Source organism: Macaca thibetana, chromosome 3, assembly GCF_024542745.1.
Source record: "Macaca thibetana thibetana isolate TM-01 chromosome 3, ASM2454274v1, whole genome shotgun sequence".
In the NCBI taxonomy this organism is placed as follows: domain Eukaryota; kingdom Metazoa; phylum Chordata; class Mammalia; order Primates; family Cercopithecidae; genus Macaca; species Macaca thibetana.
Window position 1 is genome coordinate 148,296,866 of NC_065580.1, and position 17,807 is coordinate 148,314,672.

Genomic DNA, 17,807 nt, shown 5'->3' on the forward strand with positions numbered 1-17,807 from the left:
CTGGGTGGCCCGTCCGCGGTGCAGAGGACAAAACAGGACTCCTGATTGCAGTGACACCAGGACGTGACTTAGAATAGGGCAGATGGCAGGACCAATGTCAGAACCACTCAGAAAAAGGAGGTATAATGAAGGAAACTATCACCTAATTATAAAAACATACCAAAGAAAATAAACATCCACGTGAGATATCGCTAATTAACTATAAAAACATTGGGCAAATTTTTTTTAGAAAACTCAAATCAAGATTGAAGTCTTTTAACCTACTTCGAAAACACCTACATTTGAAACATTCTGCCTACCCCCAATATTTCATTTCAATGTTTTGGTTTTTTTAAATTAATGAAAGACTAGAAAAGGGCATCTTTCTTTACCAGAAGAGTTCTAATTTGCTCCAGATAACAGGAAAGAACTCAGGCAAGTTGGTGGCTCTTTTTCTAAAGTTACCAAGAATTAAGACACAAGACACGTTTCCTATTAAAAAAGAAAACGCTGAAGATGCTGTGGTCTCCTCGGCTGATATTTACACATTCTAAAAATATTCAAGATTACAAAAACTTTAAAGCAAGATTCAAACCAGAAATTAAAACACCTACAATTCAAAATGAAAACCTCCTGAAAACTGCAGAGGAATACAGGGAGAAAAGGCTTTAAATAATCACTACTGGACAGCTAAATTATATTCCTAAGGATTTGTACTAGAAAATCACTATCAGCAATGCAGTTTCTAAACTAATGTTTGCTGTAGAAAGTATATTTAGTTTTTTAGAGACAGGGTCTCACTCTGTCGCCCAGGCTGGAGTGCAGCAGCACCATCATAGCTTACTGTAATCTTGAACTGCTGCGCTCAAGCGATCCTCCTGCCTCGGCCTTCCAAACTGCTGGGATTACAGGCATGAGCCTCCGCATCCAGCCGGGATTGTTATATGGTACCAGGGACACAGCTGGGGAAGACCGAAGTGTTGTCCACCAAGCCTGCTGCGGGTGGCTGCCCCCAGGTCTCCTAACTTCTATTACCTTAGGGCACTACATTAAACACCAGGAAAAGGAAAACAAACAGCTATTCCAGCTCTGGGGACTTCAGGTTAGCAGGTGGCCAAAGAAATACACTTCCCTCTACTCCAACGGAGTCTTCTTTAGTGGACATGCCCACATGAAAATGGCATGCTTGGCCAGGCACGGTGGCTCATGCCTGTAATCCCAGCATGTAATCCTAGCATTTTGGGAGGCCAAGCTGGGTGGGTTGCTTGAGCTCAGGAGTTTGAGACCAGCCTAGGCAACATGGCAAAATCTACAAAAATCTTAATTTTTCTCTACAAAATTTTTTAAAAAGTGAGCCAGGTGTGGTGGTGTCTGCCTGTGGTCCCAGCTACTTGGGAGGCTGAGGTGACAGGATGGCTTGGGCCCAGGAAGTGGAGGCTGCAGTGAGCCAAGATCACGTCACTGCACTCCAGCCTGGGTGACAGAGCCAGACCCTGTCACACAAAAAAAAAAAAAAGAAACTGATCTGCTCACTGTATGAAGTACAAAGGGCTCACCCCCGTGACAGCAGAGACCAGCTATTCGTACAAAAGGTCTTTTGCAGCCGTTGGCCCTGACAAACAGGTCCCTGCCCCAAGGAGTTTAAAATCAGGGACACAGGAGGAGGAGAAAGCCCAGAATTGGGAAATCCTCCACTTTTATTTCCTTCTGCGGGGAGAGAGAAGAAACACTGAGGCGTCTTTGAACATGGAGGTTTAGGTACATGTTTTTTGGGCAAATGCCTGAAGGAGTCCAGTGTCTTGACTCCTGACTCTACAGCCACGGGGGGCGCTGACAGTGGGTAGGAACCAGACACATCCCCTGGCATCACTGTCCATTACCATTCAGTTCCTTCCCGTCTCCGATGTACTTATGAGATCTATGACGATGCTATGTGAGTTTTCAATTTATCTCATTACCTCTGCCATTTCCCTTTGCGTCTCATGTTAATGCTTTCTCATATCCTGGAGCTCTTGTTTTATATTATCTATATGCTCATTATTCTAATAAAACATACAGCACTCTTGGACAGGCTACTTCTCTTTCATAGTTTCTCTTCTTACCCTGTTTTTCATCTGACTTTGGCGTGCTATTTCTCCTCTCGCCCTCTTTTCTTTTGGGACACAGTGTTTTGGAGCTGCCATGTCGTCCCTTACCAGCGTCCCTGTGGTAGCCCTCCATCAGCCTGTTCTCAGACGTGCTCCAGGTCAGTTTTTCCTGATTCTATTTCTACCTGGTTTGTCTTCTCGGATCAGAGCTAGAGTTTGACAGATGGACGCTGCTTTCAGTCCCCGTCTGAGGAAAGGGAGATGATGAAAGCTGGGAACTTGTCTGGGGCTAGTGGATTTTCTCCTGCTAGCTAGTAAGTGTCCCGGCCTCCAGTGGACTCCTGCCTTGAGCTGTAGTCAACACAGAGCTCTGGCTGCCTCCACACTTCCTGCCTCTACCAAGGGCCCTTTCGAGTATTCTCCTCGAACTTTTCCCCAGCTTCTATCCCCGACTTGGGGTCTGTTTCTCTCTACATGGGAAGGTATCAAAATGGTTAAGGTTGCAACAGCTCTTTCTTGCCTCAATACTACTTTTAGGGGCTGGGGCTAAGAAATGCACTACACACCCTAGAATCTTCTTTTTGCCTCGGGTGCTGTGTTCATGCTCATACGAATCTCAATATTTCTTCCTCTGCTCCCAGTCTAGAATCCATTTGGAAATCAAAACAGGAGTCAGATGGATGGAGATGAAAATACTGGCCTTCTGACTAAAGAGTTTGGTTTTGGGTTTGCAGCCAAGTAGGCTCCTGACCACTGCCACAGTGGGACAAACGCAGGGGAGGTGACCCTACAGCTCTGGCAGGAGAAAGGCATGCCCCCTTTGAGCAGGGCGGCTCCCAAGCTGGTGGGAATCTACAGGGCCTGAGCCCCGCCTGCTTACTGCCTTCCCCAAAACCCACCTGTCAAGCAAGTCACTCCTTCCCCGAGCAAAGGGGGACAAGGGATGGCAGGAGAAGCAAGAGAATCACGGTAGCTGACATCTCTGGACAAGGAAACATGAGGCTAGGAAAGTGAGAATCCCTCCGGTCAGAGTAAACCCCAACCTGACCTTACAGGCTTACTCGGAGGATCAAAGACATAATAGATAAGGTGCTTCAAAAACACAAGCTCCCTGCCAGGCGGGCTGTGGCGGTGTGCACCTATGTCCTAGCTACCCAGGAGGCTGAGGTCAGAAGATCACTCGAGCCCCGGAGGTCGAAGCTGCAGTGAGCTGTGATTGCACCACTGCACTCCGGCCCAGGTGACAGAGCAAGACCCCGTCTCAAAAAAAATCCAAAAAACAAAAGCTCCCAATGCACAGAGAAGGTATCAAGGTATCACTCTTTCCAGGCTGTCTTCTCATCTCCTCAGCTTCTTGCAGTACCTAGCACAGAAACACACACTTCATTGGCATTTGTTGACTCGGTGTCCCAAGATGATTACTTTTCATGAGACATCTGCTTTAACTAGTGCGTCCCGGCAGTCCTGGTATGTTTAAAAACAATCTCATTGTGTTACAGTCATACCAAATAAGTACTGATAAGAAGGTAAATGACTAGTTCTCTATTTCTCAATTCTGACCAGCTCATCTCCCAGGGAGTTTCACCTTCTGGGCTACATCACTCCACACTTTTAACAGAGTTTTCGATCCATATCTATCTAATCAAGTCATCAGAACCTTAGGGAAAACCAGTTCCTCTCCCCACCGTAACTAAAATTACAGATTTTCTTTAAAAAAAAAAAAAAGTGGTCACAAAAATATAGTTATTAGTCACCTCATGTGCGCCAAGAATTGTAGATATAAGACTGAGTATGAGTAGAAAACACGGATTAAAAGTCCTGTTAGTATTATACAAGCAAACATCTGAACCAGCTATTCCCTCTTCACTGTAATGGAAACCAGAAGGCAGGTGAGACTAAGTAATGACTCCCTTCCTTATCACAAGGGTTTTGCTTGGAATACTGTGTATCTTGTCTACAAACATATGCAAAATTTTACCTTGAAAATGAATGCAATTTGCATCCCATGGAGTTGTCAGTGACTGCCAGTATCTCACCTTGACTGAGCACGGAACTGTTTTGTTACAAATCCCTCCGCAGCCCGAATGCCTGATTTTGGCCCTGGGACATGGTTAGACCAGTGCGGGTGGATGTCTTCATCCATCTCATGGACAGTTGAATGGCCTCTTCCACTAGACAAGGGCTCCCCTGTCCTCCAAGTGACTTTCCCAGTGATGTTACAGCTCATGCCCTGTCTTCCCGTTGTGGTTCCTGTCCCCAGAGAAGCAAACTAGGAATCAGCTCCATGAGGCCAGGACTGTATCTCTTCCACTCACTACCGTACACACAGCACAAAGCCTAGCTCTGAACAACAGAGCAGGCTCTCCCGTGGCCCCAGCATCTAGCCTGGCCTTTCCCAGGTGAGACCAGGGAACCTCCACTGACTGCCCCAAACAGGCACTGGAGGACTGCGAGGAGTCCATGCCACGCACCATCACTGGAACCTCCACTATGGTGGCGAGAGAATTAACACAGATTCTTTGGTCTCAGTGCTCCTCAGGCTTAGTTTCTGCTCAGCTCAGGTTCAGTAGCTATTTGATTACTGGAGCCTGGCGCGCTAGTAATCAAATACCCACAAGGGCTGTTCTCTGCTGCTGTGGTCTCATGTAACAGGCCATGTGACAAAGCTGGTGCTGTGGACTTCAGACTAGACAGTAAAATAGATGCTGACGTTCAGAGAGAGGTGCCGTCTGCTTGGCCTCTGCTTAAGAAAGCGGGGGTCAGGGAAGTTTTCCTCCTCTTGCCGTCCAGGGCAGCTGGATGTGCTGCCCTCCAGCACCTTTCCAGCTTCTTGCAAGAGCTCCCACACTCTGCTTCTCTGTCCTCTGGATGTCGCACTTCCAAAGCAGACGTTCCAAATGCAACAGAATCAACCAGAAGCGTGGGCTTCTCTCACGGATATGCTAACACAGGATACAAGTCATGTTTTCCATTCTGCAAAACCTGGACACACCTGAGCATTTATCCTCCCCGAGAGAAAGCCTAACCCATTACGCGGTCAGCAACTAATATTCATACTCGGCTTTTAGGATTAAAAGGCAATCCGGTGGTCCTGAGCAGCTGCTCTGTCCAGCCCACTTGAAGCCTCCATTTCTTTAAGTACAGACAAACCATAATAGTTACAGCACGAAATGAGCCGGCCTGTCATTAGGGGATGGCACTGCCCTTCATGTGATGCAAGTTAAGCCCTAGGTCCATTACACCACATCAGCTTCTTTGGTTTGAACATCACCCTATAATTACATCTCTAGATAAGCCCGAAGTTTAAATCTTCAGTTCCATTTAAAACCGATACGATCCATGAACCCACTCTCAACTGAGTAAGAACAGACAATAATTATAAGCTGTCAACAGAACACTATCTCATATCAAGCACAGCCAGATTCCAAACCTCATATGACAGATGACTGAAGGTCAAACCCTGCTCCCCCTAATTGATTTCGTTAAGATAATCAACAGGTAAGCTTTAAGCTGGGGGACAAGGCCATCACTCATGTGTTCTGAATCCCCAAAAATGGCCAGAGGAGTCTCTCTGGATTTATTTAGCTGATGGAAAAAGATGTTTTTGCTTTTTTTTTTTTTTTTTTGGTATCACAAAAGGACCAACCCCATATGTCAAAGCATAAGGTAAACCTGTTAAATGCAATTTGCCAACAAGGCAATAAAAACCCAACTGTGATTCCAGATCCCAGAAGCAAATGTATGCTTCCGCCGTCACGCAAACCCGCTGCAGCATCAAGCCCACAGAGGTGCTTCTGAACTCCCGCAACAGAGACTCTTAAAGGCCAGAACAGCAGAGGAGGCTTCTTCAAAGTTCCATACGTCTTGGCAAAAAGTACATGTGATACAGCAAACAATCCTTTATATTAAAAAAAAAAAAAAAATTCCAAAATTTTTACATAATCTTTGATATTCTACAATGAACGCGGTTAATCTGCAGTCCATGGGCCACTAGTAGGCCCACTCTTGGGATTTAGGACGTCCAAACACCTTCCTGAAACTCTATGTAGACAAATGAATTTTGTAGGGAGAAGGCCCACAGCTTTCAGCCAGAGCGCTGTGACTGCAGTCCAAAGCAAGCCACATTACGACCACTCCTTGGGACTAGAAAGTTCCAGCTAGCTCCTGAGTCTTTCGCATCTCTACCTATTTGAATTTTCTGTCTTAGCTGATAGATAAATGTAGAGGCATTAAGATGGTTCTCATTTGTGTATTCTTCTCCACTTGCTGAAATCCTACGGAACCTTCAAAGGCCAGCTCAAATCACAATTCGACAAGGCTTTTGTAGATACCTCAGCCAGAATTAATCTTCCCTGCTGTCCTCCTGCAACACCTCTCTACTTCTCCAGCGGCATTTAACGTGGTATCCATTCACGCCGTATGTGAAAGTTACTTGTGCCACCGTCTCCCCAGCTTGAGAGTGCGAGTGGAGAGTAGGGGCTGGGCAAGATGCACTGACTACTGCTTCTGCACCAGCGCCTAGCACAACGCCTTGGAGATTTTGTTGAACTTGATCTTTTTGTTTCAGTGGCAACAAGAGACCACCCATTCTAATCATCCACTTCTTCAAAAAGTTTCTAAAACCAGCCAAACAGTCACGCACCGCGTAATGATGTTCTGCTAAATGATAAACTGCATATACGATGGTGGTCCCATAAAATTATAACACCAGATTTTTACGGCACGTTTTCTATGTTGAGATACATAAATGCTTGCCATTGTGCTACAATGGCCCACAGTTCAGTAACATGCTGTACAGGTTTGCGGTCTGGGAGCAACAGGCCTAGGTGTAAGGTCAGCTATATTATCTAGGTTTGTGTGACTCCACTTTAGGATGTTTTGCGTAAGAACCTCACCTAACGATGCATTTCTCAGACGGGATCTCAGTCTTTACATTGCGATGTGTGACTACACATTTGCATATAAGCAAGTCCACCTTGGGGTTGCTAAAGGCTACACCAATGCAATTATGTGGATGGTTAGGACTTCCAGTCTATGTAACAAGGAACCTTCAGACAGCTAACATTTTATCCACTTCTAACTGGATGTGAAATTTAGTCATTAAAACACTCTTGGAATTTAATGCACCACACATACATCAGGGAATGGAACCACTGTGAGATAAATCTAAGCTGGCCTGATGCCTTCCATCAGCCTGAGGCACACACCGCCAGAGGCATTACTACACAACTTCAGAAACACCAAATACACAAACTTTAAGGATAGTCCAGTCAGGAAGTGAGGGGATATCATCTGCAGAATTAGAAAAATAAAAAGAATAAACAAGGCTGTTCGCCACACCCCCGTTGATGTCAGCCCACGGGGGTTGCTGGTCCCTTTAACGGGCATGTACCAAGTCCTGCCGGGTGACATTTCCTCCCTGCATCCCAGCTTTTAGGGATCATTGGCCATAAGTCCAAGGGGAGGGAATGTGGAGACAGGGTTGTATTTGCCGGGGAATTCTGGGCCAACAGGGAGCAAGAGAGCACTTGGGGGAAAAGTGGGCCATTGCCTCATGCTGTACTCCAGTCCTGAGATGGTGGCCACCACGAAGCTGGCTGAAGAAGATGTCTATGTTACTTTCAAAGAGCAACAAAAGGTAAACAAATTTGCACAGAATACAAGTAGAATCACAGAGCTGAAGAAGAAATAGAAGTAAAACAGAAAAAACTCCAAAACGTAGAAGATGCTTGTGACAGTACCATGCTTGCAGATGCTGACTGCTTAATGATGCCTTATCGAATTGGTGATGTCTTCATTAGCCATTCTCAAAAAGAAACACAGGAAATGTTAGAAGCAGCAAATAAAAATGTGCAAGCAACTGATGCCTTAGAATCCAAAGTCGAAGCAATTCAGTGGGTGTCAGCAGATTTGACAGTTCAGTTGTATGCAAAAATTTGGGAGCAACATAAACCTTGAAGCTGATGAAAGTTAAACATTTTATAATACTTTAAAAAATTTGTTTAATAAACTTGAATACTGTTTAACAAAAAAGAATAAACTAGAGAGTCTTACAGGCAATCTTTACAAAAAAATCAAAGCAACTAGTAGATTCAAATAACGAACTGCAGAGGACAGAGTGAGGTAATGAAGTCCTCGCACTATCTAACAGAAATCCTATGTGCAAATTCAGGCACAACTGTGATCAAGATGGAAAAGCTCAACACTGAGTAAAAAGACCAGGATGATGGAGACTTCCACGAAGTAACAGCTCTGCTCCTCCCAGGTCCGCCCTCTTAGGGCTAACAAGAAAGCTCTGAATGGAACACAACCAGCAAGCGCAGAAAGAAGGTAGAAAGAAGGCGGCAGGCTACCTAGCAACCTCAGGACTTGAGGAACGGCAAGGCAGGGAGTCCTCTGGCTGTCCTTACTGCCTCCTACCTAGCCAGGATGGGTGCTGCAGAAGCCTCCAAGCTGGAACAGCCGAAAGGTACAGAGAAAAAGAACTCCAAGAAGAGCCTGTTCTTGGCCAAAGGACCCGGAAAAGGACGCTCTTATAGTAGCAGACCTTTGCAATGCCCGCCCTATTCCAAATAACAAGAGAAGGCCAGGCGCAGTGGTCCACGCCTGTAATCCCAGCACTTTGGAGGCCAAGGTGGGTGGATCTCCTGAGGTCAGGAGTTTGAGACTCCTGGACAACATGGTAAAACCCCGTCTCTACTAAAAATACAAAAATTAGCTGGGCGTGGTGGCGCGTGCCTGTAATCCCAGCTACTCGGGAGGCTGAATCAGAAGAATCGCTTGAACCTGGATGGCAGAGGTTGCAGTGAACCAAGATTGCGCCACTGCACTCTAGCCTGGGCAACAAGAGCGAAACTCCGTCTTAACAACAAAAATAAATACAAGAGAAAACATCAGCAGAGAAATCACATATACCACCCACTAAGGTTTCAGGGGAATTGAGGGGGAAACTGATCTTCTACCCCAAGGAACCAGGTGACATGCTCCAAGTGGCATGCCAAATAGTGCTGGCAGGGCCAAGCAGGGATCTCACCTTCCATTCTCTGCCTGGAAGCAGCAGGAGGTGCTCCAAATTCCATCACCAGGGTGGGGTCAGCAGGGCCCAGGGGGGAAGTGCACCCCCACCACGAGGCAGAAAGGGAGGATAGGAGGGTGGGAGGCTCCACTCGTTGTCGCTTTGCTACCCCCTCCCATTCCCTGGAATCAGCAGGGCCCAGAGGGGAGCTGATGTTACAACCTCATTCAACAAGGCCACAGGGTCTCAGGGACCCAGAGGTCAGTAACAGAAGTGCTAACAGCCCTACGTCGGAGTCCCAGAAGGAGAGGAGAGAAGGACTGAAATAGTCATTCAAGAAATAATGGCTGAAAACTTCTCAAATTTGGCAAGAGACATAAATGTACAGATTCAAGAAGCCAAACAAGCCCCAACTATAATAAACGGGATGAAGCCTGTGCCAAGACAAATCATAACGAAACTTCTGAAAACTAAAAACAAAACTCTTCCAAGCAGCCAGACAGGAGCAATGCCTTCACTCAGAGAGGAAGACCAATTCAAACGACAGCAGATTTCTCTTCTGGAACAACGTGAAGGTATCCTTCAAGGATGAAGAGGAAATACAGACATTCTTGGACAAAGGAAAGCTCAGAGAGTCTGTTGCAAGCAAACTGATTGTTAAAGAATGGCTAAAGGAAGTTCTCTAAACAGAAAGGAAATGACAACAGAAGAAGGCTTAGAGCTTCAGAAAGAAGACCATCAGAGTAGGTAAAAAGAGGGACAATTTTATTCAGTAAAAGGGAGGAAAAAGATGGTATAAATAGCCTACTCCTGAAGAGTTTTTCAAATCACAGTTGATGACTGAAGTAAACCACCTGATGTGGCATTCAAAGTCTGTTAAGAAGTGCTAAGACATTTATAGTGAAGTGGGGGGGGGGGGGGGGGTAAATGGACCCAAGCAGAATTTCCTACACTGAAAGCTGTGAAACACTGGGGCCAGGAGACTAGGATAATTTACATATGTATACTGTAAACCTAAGGCAACTACCAAGAAAATAATACAAAGCATTATACTTAAAAAAAAAAAACATATCAGCCAAGCAGGATAGCTCATGCCTGTAATCTCAGCACCGTGGCTGAGGCAGGAGGATGGCTTTGAGGCTAGTAATTCAAGAGCGGCCTGAGTAACATAGTGGAGCCCTGTCTCTACAAAACATAAAAATAGATAAAAATTAGCTGGGTGTGGTGGTGCACATCTGTAGTCCCAGCTACTGGGGAGGCTGAGGTGGGAGGATGGCTTGAGTCCAGGAGGTCAAGGCTACAGTGAGCCACGATCATGCCACTGCACTTCAGCCTAGGCAACAGCATTAAGACCCTGTCTCTAAGATAGTAACAGTCATAATAATGACTTTACCCTAAATGTAAAGAGTGGATTAAAAAATACGATGCAACAATATGCTGTCTACATGAAACTCAATTCAAAACAACAAGGGTATTAAAGGAATGGAAAAATATATATGATGAAAGCATTAATAAAAACAGAAGTGGCCATATTAAAATATCTGATAAAAGAGACTTCAGAGCAAAGAAAATTACTGGAAAAAAAAAAGAGGAGGACATTACATAATAAAAAAAGGTTAATCTATCAAGATATAATAATCCTAAACATTTATGCACCACACAACAAAACCTCAAAATACATGAAGCAAAAACTGATAGAGCTCAAGAAGAAACAGAAAAATCCACAATTATCGTTGAGGAATCTTAACAACTGACGGAACTACTGAACAATCAGCAAGGATACAGAACTCAATACCACTATCAATCAACGAGATCTGACATATGGCGCACATTCCACCAAACAAGAGCACACGCGTTTTTCACGTACTTACGGAACATTCACCAACACAAGACCACAGAACATCTGCCAAATAGACCATATCCTAGGCCACAGAACAAACCAACAAACTTAAAAGAAGTGAAACCATACGCAGTATACTCTCTGTCCATAGTGGAGTCGAACCAGAAATCAACAAAAGAGAGATAACAGGAAATATATATATATTTATATTACATATATAAATTTATATAAATATATAAATTTTTATATTTTTATATATAAAAAATATATATTTTTTAATTATATATATATATATATATTTTTTTTTTTGAGGCAGGGTCTCGCTGTGTTGCCCAAGATAAAGTACAATGGCACAATGTTGGCTCACTGCAACCTCTGCCTCCCAGGTTCAAGCGATCCTCCCACCTGCCTCTCAGGTTCCAGTGTGCATCACCACACCTAGCTAATTTGTTTGTTTTTGAAATGGAGTCTTACTCTGTTGCCCAGGCTGGGGTACAGAGGCATGCTCTCTGCAACCTGTGCCTCCTGCGTTCAAGTGATTCTCCTGCCTCAGCCTCCTGAGTAGCTGGGATTAGACGCACCCGCCACCGCACCCGGCCAATTTTTGTAGTTTTTGTAGAGACGGGGTTTCACCATGTTGCCCAGGGTCTTGAACTCCTGGGCTCAAGCAATCTGCCTGCCTTGGCCTCCCAAAGTGCTGGAATTAGAGGCATGAGCCATTGCGCCTGGCCATGACATTTATGAAATGACAGAATTATAGAATTAAAGAATAGAGGCTGGGTGCGGTGGCTCACACCTGGTGCTTTGGGAGGCTGAGGCGGGCAGATCACCAGGTCAGGAGTTAGGGATCAGCCTGGCCAACACGGTGAAACTCTGTCTCTACTAAAAATACAAAAATTAGCCGGGCGCGGTGGTGGGCGCCTGTAATCCCAGCTACCTAGGAGGCTGAGGCACGAGAATCGCTTGAAACCGGGAGGCGGAGGTTGCAGTGAGCTGAGATTGCGCCATTGCACTCCAGCCTGGGCGACAGAGCAAGACTCTGTCTCAAAACAACAAAAGAACAGATTATTCATTGTCAGGGTCTGGGACAGGAGGAGCAGACACTGGCTACAGAAAAGCAACATGAAGAGTCCTTCTCTGATGGAAATGCTCTATATCGTGACCGTATCCACGTCAACATCCTGGTTGTAAGATTGTGCTATACAGTTTTACAGGACATTATCACCAAGGGAAAGCTGGCAGAGGGTACGTGGGATCTCTAGTATTTCCTACAACTGCATAGGACTCTAGAATTATCTCAAAATCAAAAGTTTAATTTTTTAAAAAAAGCATGTTTAGTTCCTAGCTCTGCCATCTGCTAATTAGGTAGCTGGCCTTGAACAGATTTTAAAGTCTCTATCCTCAATTTCCTCATTCACTAAATGAGGTAATACCATCTGAAGCATTACGAAAATTCAACGCCGTATTTGAAAGGATCAGGCATAATGTGTATAGCACACAGTCCGTGCTCTAAAAGGAACCTGTCAACACTAAACCTCTAAATAGCCACAAATATTATTCTAAATGGTATTCAAATGTCCAGTACTAAAGGCACTGCAGAGCAATTTATTTGAAGTCTCTTCCCTGGCCGGGTGTAATGCTTCACACCTGTAATCCCAGCACTTTGGCAGGCTGAGGCAGGTGGTTCGCTTGAGTCCAAGAGCTCAAGACCAGCCTGGGCAACACAGTGAGACCCTATCTCTACAAAAATTAGCTGGGTGTGGTGGTACATGCCTGCAGTCCCAGCTATTCAGGAGGCTGAGGTGGGAGGACTGCTTGAGCCCACGAGGTGAGGCAAGGCCACAGTGAGCCCTGATCGTGCCACTGCACTCCAGCCTGGGTGACGGAATGAGGCCCTGTCTCAAAAAATAAAAATTAAAAAATAAAATAATCTCTTCCCAAAGTGATCTGTTCAAATAAAATGCGGGGGTGGGGGTTGAAGAGGAGGAAACAGTTTTTGGTTTTAAATTGAAAGATGAATTTCTAACTTGTTATTGAAATGGTCACAACACATGAAGTGAGTTTAATATGAAACTATAATTAGAAAAAACAAAGCTGGAAAGGAAGTTAAGATACTAGTTAACACATTTTGTTTCTGCTGATGAGAAAGTCAGTGGAAGTTAATGTTTCTATGCATCAGGAGGTTGAGTCGTTTTTGGTTTTTTTTTGAAAAAAGGTGTTTTATCAAATTATTTTCTTCCCTTCACAATCCTAAAGGAGCTCTATAAACTCCTTTAGGATTCTATAAAAATGAAACATTTCCATTAGAAGTATGTCAGGTGGGAATACTGGCCTGGAAGTCTGGAGGCCAAGATTTCAGCACAGAGACCCCAGGAAGGAGTCATTTCACCTCCAGGGCTGAGGCAGGTGTCCTTATGGGTGAGCGAAACGTACCCAACAGGTTTCTAGGACGCTTTGCTGAATTTAAAATCTCCCAGGCACCATAAAATCTAGTCTCTAGGCAGGTTTTCTGGCATGGCAAACTTCTCTCCGCCTCTGCTGTGAGACAATTGTCCTCGCCTCAAACTTGGTTTCCCCAAAATGGGCTTGGGAAAAAAGTGGTGAGCGGACAAGGAAAGGGGAGGAAAGGAAGGGAGGGAGGGAGTGAGGAAAGGAAGGGAGGGAGGGAGGGAGGAAAGGAAGGGAGGGAGGGAGGGAGGAAAGGAAGGGAGGGAGGAAAGGAAGGGAGGGAGGGAGGGAGGAAAGAAGGGAGGGAGGGAGGGAGGAAAGGAAGGGAGGGAGGGAGGGAGGAAAGGAAGGGAGGGAGGGAGGGAGGAAAAGGAAGGGAGGGAGGAAAGGAAGGGAGGGAGGGAGGGAGGAAAGGAAAGGAGGGAGAGGGAGGGAGGGAGGGAGGGATGGAGGGAGGGAGGGATGGAAGAATGAAAGGGAGGGAGGAAGGAAGAACAGAAAAAAGGAAGGGAGGAAGGGAGGGAGGAAGGAAGTGGGGAGGGAGGGAGGAAGGGAGGAAGAGAGGAAGGAAGGGAGGAAGGAAGGGAAGAAGGGAGGGAGGGAAGAATGAAAGGAAGGGAGGGAGGAAGGAAGGAAGGGAGGGAGGGAGGGAGGGGAGGGAGGGAAGAATGAAAGGAAGGGAGGAAGGAAGAAAAAAGGAAGGGAGAAAGAAAGGCAGGCAGGCAGGAAGGAAAGGAAGAAAAGGAAGAAAGGAAGGAAGGAAGGAAGAAAAGGAAGAAAGGAAGAAAGGAAGGAAGGAAGGAAGAAAGGAAGAAAAGGAAGAATGGAAGGAAAGAAAAGAAGGAAAGGAAGGAAAAAGGGAGGGAGGGAGAAAGGATGCTATTTAGGTGTAAGCAAGGCTCCACTGTTCCCTCATCATCAGTTTTCTCCAGATCTTCCTTGGGGCCCTTTAACACAGGCCCACAGTCCTGAGAGACCGGAACCATGACTTTATCAACTCTATGGTTCTTTTATTTTTTCACTGCCACTCAGGCTGGAGTGCAGTGGCCCAAACATGGCTCACTGCAGCCTCGACCTCCCAGGCTCAAGCAATTCTCCTACTTCAGCCTCTCAAGCAACTGGGACTGCAGGTGCACTCCCACCATGCCCAACTAATGTGTTCGTTTTTGTGGTACTGTGGTCTTGCTATGTTGCCCAGGCTGGTCTCAAACTTCTGGCCTCAAGTGATCCTCCTGCCTTAGCTTCCCAAAGTGCAGGAATTACAGGCATGAGCCATCACACCAGGCCGACTTTTACAGCTTCTTTCACAACTATGGCAAAGAGAAAAAAGGAAGCAAAAGATAGGAGAATCTGGAGATTCATTGCAATGTATGTTGATTCAAACAAAACAATAATGCCACAATGGAAGAATTCTGAACACTGGATATCTGGTGATATTGAGCTATGACTAATTTTTAGGTTTGCTAATGGTACTGCAGTTGTGTTTTTACACGGAGGCCTTATCTTTCAGCCACTCATACATCCTAAAACCTTTCCTAATGCAACTACACAAAGTTGGATCTGCTTGCAGACCATGGGGAGGGCACAGGTGAATAGGATTGGCACAGAAGTGATGACTGCTTTAGTTGGGGGTGGGTATTTTACAATCATTCTACTAGTTCCTCTACTTTCGCATATGTTTGAAGTTTTCCTATTAAGAAAATGTGGCTCAGCACTTTGGGAGGCACAGGTGGGAGGATGGCTTCAGACCAGCCTGGGCAACAGAGAGCCTTTCAAAAAACAAAACAAAACAAAACAAAACAAGAAACGTAAAAAGAGACTCATGGCTGATTCCTGTCCGGTCTCCACTGCTCTTCTTCTAAGCTCAGCCGGAGGGCAGGGCAAGCTGGGCTCCTACCCCACAGATCTTCCAGTGGGAAATGGGCAGATACCATTCTGCTAGGGCACATCCAGGAGGGGGCTAAGTGCCAAGCCCCCCACCCCCCATCTCCAGAAGCTGGCCCGAGTTTCCACTCCCACGGTCCCCAGGCACCCTAGAGAGGGCAGAGGCAGGCCAGGTGCCATGACTCATGCCTATAATCCTAGCACTTTGGGGAGGCCAAGGCAGGAGGATCACTTGAGGCCAGGAGACCAAGACTGGCCTGGGCAACATTGCAAGACCCCATCTCTAAAAAAAAAAAAAAAAAAAAAAACCTTAAAAATTAGCTGGGCTGGTGGTGCTCGCCTGTAATCCCATTACTTTGGGAGGCCAAGGAGGGGGTAGGGCTTCAGCCTGGGAGGTCGAGGCTGCAGTGAGCTGTGGGCGCGCCACTGTACTCCAGTCCGGGCAACACAGCGAGATCCTATCTCAAAAAGGGCGAGAGGGGGGTGGGACAGAGACGACGCCAGCTGGCCCCGGGGGATGGGTGGGAGGGAGTGGGGTGCAGGCGGGGCTGGATCCGGCATCCTGGCCCCAGGGGTCCCCGCCCGCGGCGGCGGACCAACGAGGGGCCAGGGGCGGGGGTCAGCGCCCCGGCCCACCTGGGTGCAGGTGCTGGGCGGGGGGCGCGCGTCACCTTGAGGATGTTGTCGAAGATGGTGTCGCGGAACTCCAGCAGCGCCTTCTGGTCAAACTCGCGGCCGTGGATGATGCGCATCTGCTTAAGGAACGTGGACTTGCCGCTCTCGCCCGCGCCCAGCAGCAGGATCTTCACCAGGCGCCGGACCGCGCGCCGCTCGCGCGCCAGCAGTGCGTCGATGTCGCGGCTGCGCCTCCGGGCCTCGCGCTCCGCGTCACGCGCGCCGCCGCCCGCCCTGCGCTCGCGGGCCCCGCCGGCCTCGGCCGGCAGCAGGCAGCGGCTGAGGGTCCGCACCACCCCGGACATGGCCCCTCAGGCCGCGGCCGCGCCCCGCCGGCGCCCGGGGGCCATGGACGCTCCCGCCGGCGAGGGCGAGCCCGGGCCGAGGCACCGCCCCACGCCCCGCCGCTCGCCTCAGGCCGCGTCCGCCGCCGCCGCCGCTGCCGTCGCTCCGAGGCCCGCACTCGTCGCCCGGCCGCCACTCGGGCCCGGCGGAGGGGCGGGTCGGCGCCGCGTGAGGCCCGGCGGATTGGGCCGGCTGCCGTCCATCTGGCCGTGAGAGCCCTCCGATTGGCTCATCTCGCCAAGGGAGGCGGGCGTCCCTTCCGGCCTCGGGGCGGGGTCGACGCCGAAAGAGGCGGGATCTTTGAGGTGAAGGCGCTTCTCATTGGACGCCCAGGCTGAGGTTCTTTCTTTCAGAATGAAAGGGAGGCGGGGTCGCCCGGGAGGCGGAGCGACCGTCCGCCATGACCAATTATAATTGCTCTGAATGGACGTCAGTCATGCCCAACGGGTTTGGGATTGGGTGTTCGGGGGACGGGGCGTGACGAGAAGTGCCAGGTGTACAGAAAGATTCTCCCTTAGTTCCCAGATTGGGTCAGCCTGTGAGACCAGGACCTCGCGAAGTAGTCCAAAGGCTGGGAAATGCTGATAAGAGGTTCAGCTGCTCGTCGTATTCCCTCCGATGATCTTGTTTCTACACTATTTTCCTTCCAGAAACACTGGAGGGGGATGGGCCATAAATTTCAAACACATGCACCCTTTGAGAGTGGCATGGGCCTCTAGAAGGCTTTGCGAAAAGCTGACTGACTAACCCCTAAAATCACCAGAAGCTCCCCCAAAAGTCTTATGTCGCACAGTGGTTGAGAGAGTGGGGTCTGGAGTTGCTGGGCCTGAGTTGGAATCTCCAGTCGACCAGTTACTAGATGTACTAGTTGCATAACTTTTTTTTTAGCGGCTTTCCCCACCTCCCCACCCTTTTTGATGTTCTTAGCTTGAATTTCCTCACCTGTAAAACCGGCGGTGTTAACGACGGCATTGGTCATGGCTTGACATTGCTCAAATCGTCATGAAGATATAAACTGAGAGCACGAACTTACAAAACAGCCCGTGAGCTAGCCCCAAATCAGCTCTTGATAAAGATCAGCTGATTACAGATTCCTGCCTGTCCCAGATATACTAAATCAGAACCTCCTAGAAGGAGCTCAGGTATCCCTTAAGATTACAGGCGTGAGCCACCGCGCCTAGTCCAATGTGTATAGTCTTTTATCTCTCGTCACCCCCCACCTTTTCCCCTGAGTCCCCAAAGTCCAATCTCTGTGCGGTGTCTGTTAACTATGCTGATTATTTCTTTTGCAGTGCAGAAAATTTTTAGTTTAAGTCCCGTCTATTTATCTTTGTTTTTGTTGCATTTGCTTTTGGGTTCTTGGTCACAAAGTCTTTGCCTAAGCCAACGTCTAGAAGGGTGTTTCCGATGTTATCTTCTAGAATGTTTATGGTTTCAGGTTGTAGATTTAAGTCTTTGATCTATCCTGAGTTGATTTTTGTATAAGGTGAGAGAGGAGGATTCAGTTTTATTTTTCTACATGTGTCTTGCCAAT

The 17,807-nt window shown here is 47.4% G+C and overlaps 1 protein-coding gene and 1 pseudogene across 1 annotated transcript in view; one reads left to right on the forward strand and one right to left on the reverse strand.

Moving 5' to 3' along the window:
• Nucleotides 1-16,404, reverse strand: part of GNA12 (G protein subunit alpha 12) — a 115,139-nt gene extending 98,735 nt beyond the window's left edge. Inside the window, exon 1 of the mRNA XM_050785649.1 lies at nt 15,925-16,404. Within this exon, the coding sequence (XP_050641606.1) occupies nt 15,925-16,233 (309 nt within the window). The 5' untranslated portion in view covers nt 16,234-16,404. The remainder of the gene's footprint in view (nt 1-15,924) is intronic.
• Nucleotides 7,642-8,040, forward strand: LOC126951493 (prefoldin subunit 4-like; annotated as a pseudogene).
• Nucleotides 16,405-17,807: the final 1,403 nt, after the last annotated feature.